We start from the raw sequence: 14180 nt of genomic DNA, 5'->3' as shown, positions 1-14180 counted from the left end.
TTTTCTTTAATTTTTATTTTTGCTTTTTTGATACATATATATATGCATGAAACTTGTGGTCTTTTTTTGAATATAACGATTGATTTTTTTTCCTCAGGAAAGTATAATACATATATATATGTTTTTTTTAATTACAGGTATAATCTTACGATTCACGATACGATTCTACGACCCTCGATCGATTCTAGGTAAAATCGCGATTCTGACAACTTTGGTCGTGCCCCTCTCATATGACGTCCTCAATTACCTTAGTGGTGGTTGGTGACCTCATTGAGGCCATAGTGGCCACTACCTAGGCAAGGTAGCCGACGACCTAGTTGGGGCTGGGGCTGCGGGCAAGCCCTTACCATCCCCTCTCCCTCTATCCTTTTTCGATGGATTGTTGATTTTTTAAAAAAGTTGTAAATTTTTGATTTTTTTAAATTTTCACAAATATCTTTTTATTTTAAAAAAGTACTTTTGGATGGAATAAGTGACGGCAGGACCAAAAGGAACATAATGCGTAACGTTTTGGACGAATTTATACGAAAAAAGGTTGAAGACGAAAGTGAAAAGGTAATTAAAGATTGAGGACCGAAAATGACTTTTTTCCCTTGATTTTACTTGATTTGTCCTCCTAAAATTAATTGTCGAAGCCCATAATGTACTGTCGTTTCGACATGGGCCTTTCTCAACTATCCACAGCCCAATTTCGGGCGCTGGCGTTCATTCTCTCTCTCTCTCTCTCTCTCTCTCTCAATCTGCGCAGTTCCTTCTTCTGCTGCACCCCCCCCGGCTGTCGCTCGGTGGCCACTGATCCCTCGACTACTTCCGCGTCTTCTCCTCTCTGTCCTAGCCGTTGGCGATTTCTGGTTAGCTGCCCAAGTTCTTCAGTAGCTGCAGCCGCGTGTTTTTTCCAAGTTGAAGTGAAAAAGGTGGGCGATTTTTCGTTCTAGGGTTTCTAGTTAGTAGGCAAGGCATCCCATTTGTTCCAATCTAGCTTGGGACAACTGCTTCTGTTGTAGTCACGACTTCTAACGAGCTCCCAAATCTCAGTGGGGTGTCTGCTGTCGCACAATTGTTCCAAACGCTCTCTCTCGTTCCCTGATTGTGTCTGTTCTGCCCGTGCAGTTAGTTGCTATTGGTGTATAGATAATAGAACTGACAGATTGATAGGCAGAGAGGCTTAAGGGTTTTGCTGGGATGGCGGGGTACGTTGGGGGGGAGTCATCTTCTTCGCAGCAGCAGCAGCAAGAGGATGTCGGGGTTGGGGGTCGGTGGTACATGTCTAGAAAGGAAATCGAAGAGAACTCTCCGTCGAGAAGGGACGGGATTGACCTCAAGAAGGAGACTTATCTCCGCAAGTCATACTGCACCTTCTTGCAGGATCTTGGGATGAGGCTTAAAGTGTAAGCTTGCCCCGACCGATCTGTTTCTTACACTTTTGCATTTGAGAATAGTGATGGGGAAGGTTTGTTTTGGTGGTTGTGTGTGTTTAAATTTTGTTTGTGTTTTCTAGGATAGATTAGTGCTGAGTAGTTTGTCTTTACCTATTATATCTCCACTTTCTCTGAAAAAATGGAACTTGCGGAAAGACTCCTAGCTTTCTTCATCAAAGGAAGTATTCAGTGAAAATGCATTCATTTGAAAATATATTTTCTTCATCAAATACTCCTATACGGTTTTCACAATCCTGAACTTCTCATTTTTCCCTTTGAATAGTGATGAGGAGCCTTCTTTAGTTGCTGATGTGTGCTCAAATATTATCCTGGTTTGCTAGGTTAGAGTAGTGCTAGCTTTAAACATTTATCTAAACTTTCTCTTTAAAATGAATGAAACTTGTAAAAGGACTCCTCGCTTTATAATGCAAGCAACTACATGGTAGGAATGTATGTTTTTTTTTTTATGTTTGGATGACAGATCTTTGAACATTAAATTGATGAATATCTAATGCCTACAATTTTATTGCAGACCGCAAGTAACAATAGCTACAGCAATAATCTTTTGTCATCGATTTTTCCTCCGACAATCTCATGCAAGGAATGACAGAAGGGTGAGTCACTGAATTTAAATTTTCAGTTCTATTAGACTCTTTTAAGTCGTATATGTTTTTCAATTCGTAGTACTTTTTAATATTCTGAGTGATCAAGAAGGGATTATCTTTGGAGGTCTCTCTCTATGGTTAACATTTTGGTTTAAGAGGCCTTTTAGAAATAATGTGATTGCACAATACTCCAATGGGTGCTTTAGCTTTTGATATTGAACTTTTATATGCTATATTTTCTTGTTCTTTGCTATGTGTAAACCCCAGCCCCCTGAGTCAGGTTTTCTATCTGTGTAGTTAAGAGTTTTGTTATTCATTTGCTTATGTCAGGTTCTACTGTAGTTGTGAACTCTCAAACTCTCAATTTTCTCTAACCAATCTTATTAGGACCAGTTTAGGATCATTACTGCCATCCTTTTTGCTGAATATCTGTAAAAATAGTTCTTACTCCACTAAATAAGATATCATGATGATTGTACTCAGCAAAATTGAGGAGGACCGCGTACATGATTCTGTGTTCTGTTTGTTTTGGGCAGTGGGGATGGTGGGTGGTTTGGGGGGTTTGTCTCCGGTTGGTTTGTAGCTATACACACTTTGTGATAAAAGAATGCCTATTTGGGGATACATTGGTGAAGGCTAAGTCCCTTTTTATTTTCACGTCTTTAACTACAGTCCTTATGAACACGGAATCACTTTCTTCTTATAAAATGAAAAAAAAAATTCTCATTATAAAGGGAGGGAGACTCCAAGAAATGAGGAAAGGATGGCTAATTTTTAGAATTATGGGTGTAGTAAATGTTGAAGATATGTCACTTAGCTAATTGACATTTGCGTACACCATTATTTATAAGATCTCATATCTCCATTTTGCTTCTTTTTTGAAGGGTTACACCAGCTGTATTGACATTCTACTCATTCTTGAACCCTTTCCCAGGTGTTGGAAACCCTGCTTGGAAACCATCTTTAAAAACTTCTGCATTAATGAAATTCTTAAATGTTTCCTTGGCCCTCTTAGACCATTACCGTGAAAATCCATTTTTTTTAAATTTATTTTTAGCAACAAGTTTGGCCTTGGAATACTTATTTGTTCAGATTCCCATATCTCTAGATCATGTTTGTAGTGGGTTTGATAGAATGACATATTATAATGGTTTTGATAGGAAAATGGTGAGTTTTTGTGTTGGACTTGAAAATAATAAGCTTATAAGAACAAAATTTGAACTTATAACTACGATGTCCTTTGAAATTTGATATTATACATATATATATATATTATGTTATGAGGAATTAGAAGAAAATATATTATTCTTATATAAATATTAGTTGAAATGGTGGACCGAAAGTTAGTTACTTTTTTGAAGGAATGTCCACTCCATCAAGTTAAATAAAAAAGGTCGTCCTATGCCTTTTCTAATTTACATGAGCAACACCAAATAAGAGATTGGAGTGGAAGGAGGGAATAGTCATGCCATTCCATTCCTGTGTACCGAACATTACCTAATTGAAAGATTGATCCGTGTTTGTACTATTACAATGAGTGCCAATTTTATATTAATTTTCTAAATACTGAGATCTTACAATTCTGATTTAGCTTTTTTATTTCAGCTAATATTTCCTAATGGTTGCCGTTGGCATCAATTTTGCACCTCTTGCCTGTCTTTACCATCTATTTGTTCTTTACATTTTTTGAGAAAGGAGTGTGGTTTAAGTTAAGAGATTGTCAAGAGAAGTGATAATCTTCGCCTTCTTTTTCTTGTCTAACTCTTATATTTCGGCACAGCAAATTTTTTAGGTAATATCAGATCTTTGTTTAATGGATCACAAGATGGAACTTTTCTTTATATATGAAATTGGTTTCATACCAGGTTGCTATCTATAAGTAAATTTTGTAATGCCATTCTGTATAAAGGAGTTTCCCTTCATACCAACTGAAATCTGTTTCTGGGAACTGAAGAGCTTGATAACTTGAAATAGCTCCATAAATTCTACTTTACCTCTGGTGTTATTGCTTCCATTGATAAAGCGCTCAGGTGCTTAGTGGAGAGGTCCTGCATAACCAGATGGTGGAATTTCTATTCTTGAAAGGCTGTATGAGAAGTGCGTGGTGGGAGTAGGCATAACTGCGGATTAGGAGATAATATAAGAGATTGTTGTTTTTGGCTGAGGAAATATAGGTTGTCAAATAGTATAAAATCCTTGCAACAAATTAAACAATTAAGAGAGTATTAGAAGAAAATTAGACGGTATGAAATTAAGATTGAGAATTTCACCTTATTTATTTCTTTTAATTTGCAGAGAGTAAAATTATGTATGTTAATCACCTTTACATTTCCACGAAAATCCTATTTCAATCTGATCAAAAAATGATTTAGGATTAAAAAGAGGATTTCATTTTTTTTTATATTTTTTTATATTAATGTTAAAATATTTATATTGATATTTTAATTAAATTTCTATTTTGAAGTTCTATTCTATTGTAGATGATAGATTTAAGCTATATTATAGAAATCTTGTTAAATAACTATATAATTCTATATAATATAATATGATATTTCAAGTAAATAATGCATTTCTATATAACAATATGGCATATAGATAGAATATGTCCCCTTTCATGTTCCTTGTAAAAGTGACATACAAACACCTTGATTTGATTCTATCTATTTCTTTATCTCCCTGTGGATCGTATGTTTGTAACAATAGGGACAGAATTTTGTCAATTCTAATCGACTAGGAGTATTATGTCAATTCTTTTGATTAATATATCCGTTGATTCTTTATTAATGCCCTTTCCCTTTCGAACACAATCGATTTTCTAAAATAACCGTTACGCAGACTTCTTTGCCCTTGGCCATGAACCCCCTGTCTTTCTTTCTTTGAGTTTTTGATTGAACCAACTCTCGATTTTCCATTTTAAAGGGAAAAAAGGAAGGCGGGGAAAAAAAAAAGAAAGTTTCTAACTCGAAATTATGAAAGATTATTTTGTTGCGATCACAACCCAATAAGTAATAGTAAATAAATATTAAGTAAAATAATGATTTCAAACTCTATTTAGATTTAGAATAGATTCTATTCTAAGTCGAATTATAGTATTTCATTTTACTATCTTGTATGATATTCTTGTCTTAGACACATTTCGCTTTCCGTTTTCACTAGATTATTTATCAATTGAATTGGAGAACCCTAATTTTGACGAGGTTGAATCCACTTTTTTATTTCTCTTTTTCTTTATTCTACTTACCTTCTTTATTTTACTTAATTCTATTTTATCTAAAAGAAAAGAGGAGGGAGGGATTAGTCACAGATCTTTTGATTCTCTCTCTAATCTTCTTGACCCCTTCCCATGTCAATAACTAGAATGAAAAAAAGGGCACTGAATAAGTTCTATTTTCTCAAAAGATTTCCCTCTATTTTTCTATGTGTTCACTATTTTTGGTATGTATACGTAAAAAAATCTCAAAAAAGAGTTCTGATAAACCTGTAAAAAATCAAAACAAAGAAGAGAACAGTAATCTTAAAGAATAGTAATCTTTGGCGAACGAGATCAAAAACCATTACTATGTCGATACAAGAAAGGAATGTGCAAAATTCCCTTCTTGTGTTGAAGACTAAGAAGACAAAGAATCCTTTGCTTTCTATTCTCCACTTACTTATCTTATTGTTAGTATCCAGTGGAATTTTATATTTTTTTGGTCTATTAGACTAGAAAAATATTGATCCATTCTATTTTCTATTCTTTAAACAATAATGCAATAATGACATAGTGACACTGCTCCAATTTAATTTGGCTTAAAAAAACAAGGAATGAATAAAGTCAAATAGTCTTCTTCACAATATACATACTATGACTAGGAATGCGGTACAAATAATTGCCAACAAGAATTCGATTCTTTTTATGAACTCGATGCTGATAAATTTGCGAATCTAGAAATTCATTTCGGACAATTGAACCTTCTCAAACTGTTTCTTCTTAAGAACCAAAAATATTTGTGCCAAAACAACAGGTGCCGAGAAGAACAAAGGCCTTGGACACGTAATGGATCTTGAAGTACTATTTGTGCATCCCCTTGGCCAAATCCACCCACATTAGGATTCCTCGTTAATGGCTGATCAAGTTTGATAGATTTGCCCTTTGAAACAAGAAGTTCGGATCCTGGGGGGATAATATCAACCACTGGATGTCCATCAAGTGTTAATAGTGATATAGTGGGCACCATTTTCTGGTGTTTAATCTGTGGTTCAGTCTGTCTTCGGTTCTGTAGTCTATAGGTGATAGAAATGTACTAATTTATGCATGATTGAAATTCTTTTCTGACTATTTTGAAGTCTTGGGCAAATTGGCACTATCTGGAAAATTCACTAGGCTTTGAGAAAGAGTCTTGAAGTGCAAAGAAAGATGCAGAAAAAAATTTTATAGTGCAAGAAAGAATAATCGTTGTGCATCTTCTTTATACTGTGTGTGTGTGTTTGCCGTACATCAATACATCTTGTCTTTTTGTGCATGAAACGGGTCTTCGGATGATGTGCGTTTTTATGGTGGATTTACCACCTCTCATGCTTTAGGTTCTGAATTACACCATCTATCTTTCCCCCTTTCTCGGGGTCATTGACCATCAAGAAGTATTACTCTTGGAAAAAGTTTCACGGTTGCATTATTTGATACTGCAAATTGAAGTCTTTGGAATAGAACGTATACTCCGCTGAGTGGAACTGTTAGTTATATATAATACAGAAAATTCTATACGTAGTAGAGAAAGTTTTTAAAATTGGAGTTCTGTGAAACAAATGGATGCTATTCATAATTTGGTATATGTGAGAAAGGTGATGCAAGCTCTTGAAATCAAGGTTTGTTAAAATTGTGTTTGCTCTTTTATGATTTTTCACGACGATAGCTACATGTTTTTAAAAGAATGGTTCAAATTATATATGACTGGCTAGCTAAGAATGACATGAACGAAGGATTATGTTATCTATCCTTCTGTAGGCTCTAGTGAGCTATGCTACTGGTAAGCATAGATGTTTAGCTCAAATCCTATTAATAATGTTTTGTTGCGCCAGTCAAACGTAATCATACCTCTGCTTGGTTTGTTAAGCAGTATAAACTAGGTCTTGATCTTTATCATGAAAAAGGAGCATAATTCAATCAGATATACTTACATGTTTAGGTTTATTCGATTGGAAGTGCTTTTGCATAATATGAATCCTGCTGAAATTTGTTCCATGTCATTCTCTGAACACCTAGAGATTTAATAGAGTTTTTTTTTTTTGCTAATGTTAATTTATTTGCTCTGCAGACTATCGCGACTGTGTGCATGTTCCTTGCTGGGAAGGTTGAAGAGACTCCCCGTCCACTAAAGGATGTCATTCTTGTTTCCTATGAAATAATCCACAAGAAGGATCAAACTGCAGCTCAGAGGATCAAACAGAAGGTGTTCTCTATTTTGCCTGTTTATTTGAAGAGTCTCATTGATTCTTACCTATTGAGTTGGTGCGAGTTCTTCTCCTTCATGCCTTTCATTCCCTCACTCTTGATTCTTTTACTATAAAGTCACACATGATCCTGAAAAATTACTTACCCTAAGCCTGCTGTCGGTTCCCATCTTCATGTAGAAGAATGTTTGAACCATCACATGTTATAGATATTCTTAAAATCACAGCAACCTATGATGATAAACATGATCTGTGGGCTTCCATCTTGGAAGCAATGTTTCCTTATTTGTCCTTAGCTGGTTGCTGTAAATGATTGTGTCTAGATGTCTTGCTATGCTACTTCCAAAAGATATACTTTATTTGGCCAACTATAACATCTACTTCAGATTAGGAAAATACGGAGTGAGTGACGCTGTTTTTCAAGATTAAGGTTCTGCACGGTGCTTTCTGATAAAATTCACTCTCTTTTGTTGACTAGTTTTCTTTGTCATAGGTTGCATTGGTAGAATTGCTTGAAGTTTTGGTCTTAAATTTGATTTTGACTTATGACTTGGCCAACGTGCTACGCAGGAAGTGTATGAACAGCAGAAGGAGCTAATTTTGTTAGGGGAGAGGGTTGTGCTTGCAACTCTGGGTTTTGACTTAAATGTCCACCACCCCTACAAGCCTCTGGTCGAAGCAATAAAAAAGTTTAAAGTTGCACAAAACGCACTTGCTCAAGTTGCTTGGAATTTCGTTAATGATGGGTACGATAAGAACAGAGAACTGCCTCTTTGTTGCTTATGATTCTTTTGATAAATTTTCATTCAACAGTCTTCTCTCCACTTGATCATCTTCATACAATGTAAAAGTGGCTTCCCAGGCTGAGGACCTCGCTCTGCCTGCAATTTAAGCCCCATCACATTGCAGCAGGTGCCATTTTCCTTGCCGCCAAGTTCCTGAAAGTGAAGCTCCCCTCGGATGGTGAGAAGGTCTGGTGGCAAGAATTCGATGTCACCCCCCGTCAATTGGAAGGTGCAGTTCTTCCTCATGCTTTTTCATTTTTTTCAGAAAGTTATGTATAGTTAATTTGTGGGCTACTTTTCAGTGGTGCTGCGGCACTTCATTGCAATTGCTAATAAAATCTTGCTTTCAGTCCATTTTCCAGAATTAATAATATCGCATGGCTCAGAGATATGATGTTTTACTGTTTCTTATATCTTGGTGGAATTAATAGTTGTGGTGCCGCGGCCATTGGAATATACTTTTTTAAGAGATACTCCAATTTTGCAGCGTCATTTCTGTGCTCGAGATTCCTCTTTTATTATTATTTTTCTGGTGAGTGGTGTCTTGAAGATCTATTATTTACTTGATTGGTTGGTTCTGTTTTCAGAGGTTAGCAATCAAATGTTGGAACTTTATGAGCAAAACAGGGTCCCTCCGTCACAGGGAAGTGAAGTTGAAGGAAGTACTGCTGATGGTGGTGGTGGTGGATCAGTACACCGGGCATCGTCGAAAGTTTCATCTTCTCACGAGGAGCACGCTTCGAAGCAAGTATCTTCTCGGGCACCACCTGACCATTTTGTCGCCGAAAGTCATGGGGCCCCAGCAAAAGCTACACAGAACCAAAATAACGGACATGGAAGTGTGCGTAGTGATATTACTGATCACAAGGTCGATGCTGAACCTAAAGATGATGGCCTGCATCATCATCATTATCATCCCGAGCACTTGTCCATTAAGGAGGACACGAGCGAAGTGATTAATAGATCTAAGGAACGTATAGAGGGTGAAGATCACCATGAAAGAAATGGAAGAAGAAATGAACCCGTTGAAGCAGGGGAATGGGTGGAAGATGCCACCTCGCGTAAACCCTGCAGTGTGGTTGGTCGGCATTTAGAGCTCCGGGAAGGATCAGTGGGGCAGTCTCCCAAGGAACCGATTAAGATAGACAAGGACAAGGTGAAGGCGGCGCTTGAGAAGAGGAGAAAGGTCCGCGCCGAGATGACCAAGAAGAAGGATGTGATGGATGAGGATGATCTCATTGAGAGGGAGCTTGAAGATGGCATCGAGTTAGCCCCCGAGGACGAGAAGAGGCGGGAGAGGAGGCTGAGCTTGCCTAAGACCGAGCGCTCTTCTGACCATGGAAGGGAGCATGACGAGATTGGAGGAGACAGAAAAGCTGTGAAAGGGCAGCTTCCAAGGAGAGCAGAAGTAGATAACCCGGAAGAAGGGGAAATGTTTGAAGATACTTCTCCCATGCCAAACAGCCGCAAGAGGAAAGGTAGCCCATCAGAGAGACAGATGGAGGGAAAGAAGCGGCATGATTACTCATCGAGTCATAATGGGGAAGACGGGCATAGGGCTGGTCGATTCGGATATGCAGATAAGGAGCATAGAAGGCATGAGCATGAATAGCCATCCCTGAATGAAAGTAATCAAGCTTTGGGCATAATTGGGATCTCACTCAAAGAGAGCCTCAAGAGGCACATGACTGTCCTCGAACTTCGTGGTGGCGGAGAGTATTGTGCAGGTTAGAAGCCACCCTGTTATCCTGTCTTTGTTTTCTTAAAGATCAGATAAAAGAGATCGGCCGCACGAAGTTTACATATTTAAGTCTACCATACCAGGGTTCTGCAGTGAAGCCTATCTCTGCATTACAGCCCATCTGTCTCGAGATTGAACCGTTGTGATATATGTAACCCAAGTGCCAATGGTTAATATATGCAGTCAGGTCTTGGGGTAAGAATCAACAATTTTGTGCATTTTTAAAACTTTGTTATTACTAGATGAGCAGCGATTTGAACTACTTTGAGATGGAGGTTAGCTGAATTTTGGCAATATCCCAATTGAAATTGTTCGTAAGAGATTGACTGTTTCAATTTGGATGTTTTCTTTTACGATAGATAGACTACAGGTGACTTGAATGCCAAGGTATTGAGCTCATGTTTTATGCAATGATTGCAAAATGATTGAACTTACTAAGAAGATGGACTCTCTGCTGATACTAACTATATATGACCGTGGAATCTGGTGTTCGGGTTGGGAAGCTGTGATTTTGCTCTGTTCTATCAGTAAGTAATTATTCATTTGTCGATAGAATTGCCCCAACGCATCAACGCATGCAACCAACAGCATTGAGCTACTACCACTACCCCATATCGAGAAGCATCGACAAGGTGTCAGGTGTGCGGGAGCCAAGATGGTGATGATAACGGCCCGAGGATTTGTTGTTTCATCTATGTAGGTATACCCATTATGGGATTAATTTGATTATAGAAACTGCAAATTGCAATCATGACTTAAGAGTTCATACGCCGTTTTTGTTTGATGGACCACCCCATAACAAAAATATTCGTCTTGGCGTTCCTAATTTTCTGTGTTTCGATCTTACTTGCATGACATTTGCTTTGCGGAATAGGAATTTAGAGATATAGGATTGACAAAGAATTAATATCAGGAGATTAGAATAGAGATTCTGAATTTTTGTTTGGTTAATGAACATGATATAAAAGAATGTTAATTATTATTATTATTATTATTATTATTATTATTATTATTATTGTCATTGTTATTGTTCTTGTTATTATTGTTATTGTTATAATTATCAACTTACTCTAATTTAAAAAATAAATTATTATCATTATTATAGTTATTTATTTATAATAACATTGGTAGTCAAAATGTAAATAATTACAATAAATAATTAGACAGAGATATATTGCACGAAGAATAAAAAGTATTATCTATCTATATAACAAAAGAGGAAAGGAGTGGCTGAAGTAATTTCCTTATCCCAAAAATATCCATTATAAGAATATAAAAACTATATATTGTAACTACCAACTTTTGTAGTACTTAAAAGGACATATTGTAATTTTGTTAATTCTTTAGCCACTCATTTCACCACTCCACTATTTTCTCTCACACTCACTCTCCTTATATTCTCTTTCCCTCTCTCTAGCCTATGGAGTGGCAGTACAGTTCTTTTTATATTAAAAATTAATTATTAATTAATTTGGCAAATATTAGAACTGTTTGATACCTACATAATATCACTAAAATATTTTTTTACTTAAACCTATATTATTAATTTGAATTTATTGATTAGTGACGTGGCAGGAATCACAATAACACGTCTAAATATTCGTTTAGACGATAAAGATGACTACATAAGATTATATCCAAAAGACTCCAATAAGTAGATATATTCATTCATGTATTCAATCTGATTGTTCAAGTCCAAAGTACGTCATATTTATAGTCAATACCAAAGAAACCCCACATTAATTGCTACCATACTTGAAAACAAGAAAAACACTAACTTCACTCTTGGAGACTTAGAAGAGTTGAAAATATTAAAGGCTCATCTATAAATTCGAATTTACATTTCTAATATCATAAATAAAAAGTCAACAACAATTTCACCTACTTCATTGATTGAATATTTAACTTCTGCTCCCCATCAATATCACCAACTTGTTTGGGCCTCCCCTGCTTCAGATCGGACCTCTTCGACTTGGGCTTGTAGAGTTTGGACTTTTTATGAACAAAACTCTCCATAAAACGTTTCTAAGACAACATTGAGACACCTTATCATTCTGTTTCACCTCACAAGAACTCGACCTTTATAAAATTCAAAAATTTATACGATGAAAATTGATCCATATGGATCAATTTCCATACATATAATGAACATTCATAAAATTACAAATTCGACTGAACAAGTAAAAATGCCCCGAATCCACCATATTCTGACTTGCAAAACAACAAAGATAAAAATATTTGGAGATGAACTTGACGCTCAGTGAATAACCACAACTTAAACTAACCGAATCATAGCACGGGTTTAGTAATATCATAGTATAGTGGCTCCTCACTGATAGCTTCTCTGCTCCAGGTAACCCTTTCATGCTATTCGGCTTACGATTAGCTTAGGGCGCCACAAGACACCAATTTATATCAATCTCAGTCAACATCTCAAAATCTCACTAACTCATTCACAAATATTGTAATCGGCCGTAAAAAAATACATTCATGATCCGAAATATTAACATGACCATGACAATACAATTCTAAAAATAAAGACATAACAATAATAAAAGTATTAGGTTAAGAATAACTTACTCACATTATCAAGTCCCTCAAATCTCAAACATCGAAAACCAAATGTTTTCCATTTTCTAGAAATTTTCTCACATTTTCCCTCAATTTTTCTCTCTCGGTCGTTCAAACTCTCTCAATCTCTTTGCGATGGACGAGAAGATAAAATTGGGTGAAAGAATTGACAGCAAAGAAATATTAAGGAAAGATAAAGTTTGGCGGTGGGGATGGATGAATTTAAGTTGGTATGCGTGGAAAGTAAGAAGTGAAAGGAAGCCGACACATGGAAAGTAAATTGGGAAGTTTATCTCCTGAAAACATTTTAACTAACTAATTATTTAATAAATCTAGTGTTGAATTGCAAAAATTGAAAAATGTACGTACATAAGCATATGAAAAGTCTAGCATGTCAAACTCTCCGCCTTTAAAGAATTTCGTCCCCGAAATTCACATAATCGAAAATAAGTTTATATCCCACAGGCTCAGGAGATCAAAAAACCTAAGCTTTGATACCATTGATAAAACCTAAAAAATGTATACGATAAAAATTAATTAATATGGATCAATTTCCATAAATATCATGAATATTCAAAAAATCAGAAATTCGATTGAATGAATCAAAATCTCGATAAAATGCCCCGAATTCAACGCCATTCTGACCTATAAAATAACTACGAGAATATGTTTAGAGTTGAGTTTGACGCTCAGTAAATAATCACAACCTAAAATATCTGGATCATAGTACATGTGCAGTAATATCATAAAAGTATCATCCAAACCTCCAAAACTGAAATCATCCTTGTGCCTCTTTCCAGCTCCCAACCACAATTGTGACTCCACACTGGCAGCCTCTCTGCTCTAGGTAGCCATTTCCTAGTGTCTGGCTTATGACTGACTCAAGGTGCCATAGAACTCACCAATTTCTATCAATCTTAGTCCACATCTCAAAATCTCACTAATTCATTCACAACTATCGTAATCAGTCATAGAAAAATACATGCATGATTCGAAACATTGACATGACCATGATAATGCAGTTCTCAAAATAAAAACATAATGATAATAAGAGTACTAGTTTAAGAATAGTTTACTCACCTTGACAAGTCCCTCGACCCTTAAACATCGAAAACAGAACATTTTCCATTTTCTAGAATTTTTCTCACATTTTTCCCTCAATTTTTCTCTCTCGATCACTCAATGTGTCTGTGATGGATGAGAAGATAAAATTGGGTGAAAGAATTAAGAGCAAAGAAATATAAGGAAAGATAAAATTTGGCAATGGAGATTGATGAATTTAAGTTGGTCTACTCGGAAAGTAAGAATTGAAGGGAAGCTGACACATGGAGAGTAAATTGGGAAGTTTATCTCCTGAAAACAATTTAATTAACTAATTAATTAATAAATCTAGTGTTGATTTGCAAAAATTGTAAAAAAGTACATGTATAAGCATATGAAAAGCCTAGGATGTTACAACCTTGATATATCCAAATCTGAGCATGTAAACTTATTTGGATTTGGGCTTTTTGAATTCTATATTGCCCAAATTTCGTCTTCGTCATTCTCCTACAGTTGCGAAAAGATTGTCATCGAGCTGATGTGACAATTTGGGTGTTGTAGTCTGCTTGAGGTTGACTTGCTCGTATTG

The 14180-nt window shown here is 36.0% G+C and overlaps 1 protein-coding gene across 2 annotated transcripts; it reads left to right on the top strand.

The window, feature by feature from the left end:
- The first annotated feature begins 681 nt into the window (after positions 1-681).
- LOC116207750 (cyclin-T1-5-like) lies at positions 682-10390 on the top strand. Of its 2 annotated transcripts, XM_031540834.1 has the most exons (7): positions 682-914; positions 1111-1388; positions 1951-2032; positions 7318-7452; positions 8024-8199; positions 8316-8467; positions 8826-10390. In XM_031540834.1, exons 2-7 carry the CDS (start codon positions 1183-1185, stop codon positions 9848-9850), a joined length of 1776 nt encoding a protein of 591 aa, XP_031396694.1. In that variant the 5' UTR covers positions 682-914; positions 1111-1182; the 3' UTR covers positions 9851-10390. The 2 variants fall into 2 exon arrangements, with proteins under 2 accessions (XP_031396694.1, XP_031396695.1); XM_031540835.1 differs by lacking the exon at positions 1111-1388.
- The last annotated feature ends 3790 nt before the right edge of the window (positions 10391-14180 follow it).

This window comes from Punica granatum, chromosome 5 (assembly GCF_007655135.1).
Source record: "Punica granatum isolate Tunisia-2019 chromosome 5, ASM765513v2, whole genome shotgun sequence".
Lineage (NCBI taxonomy): Eukaryota > Viridiplantae > Streptophyta > Magnoliopsida > Myrtales > Lythraceae > Punica > Punica granatum.
The sequence above is the reverse complement of the archived record's forward strand: the minus strand, read 5'-3'. Positions and strand labels throughout refer to the sequence as shown.

What these genes read in the sequence shown, in the direction of transcription:
- LOC116207750 (XM_031540834.1), top strand. Translation starts at nt 1,183, where the DNA reads ATGGCGGGGTACGTTGGGGGGGAGTCATCTTCTTCGCAGCAGCAGCAG. An exon ending in TGGAATTTCGTTAATGATGG is followed by an intron (nt 8,200 to 8,315) that starts GTACGATAAGAA and finishes GTGGCTTCCCAG; the next exon opens with GCTGAGGACCTCGCTCTGCC. An exon ending in CACCCCCCGTCAATTGGAAG is followed by an intron (nt 8,468 to 8,825) that starts GTGCAGTTCTTC and finishes TTCTGTTTTCAG; the next exon opens with AGGTTAGCAATCAAATGTTG.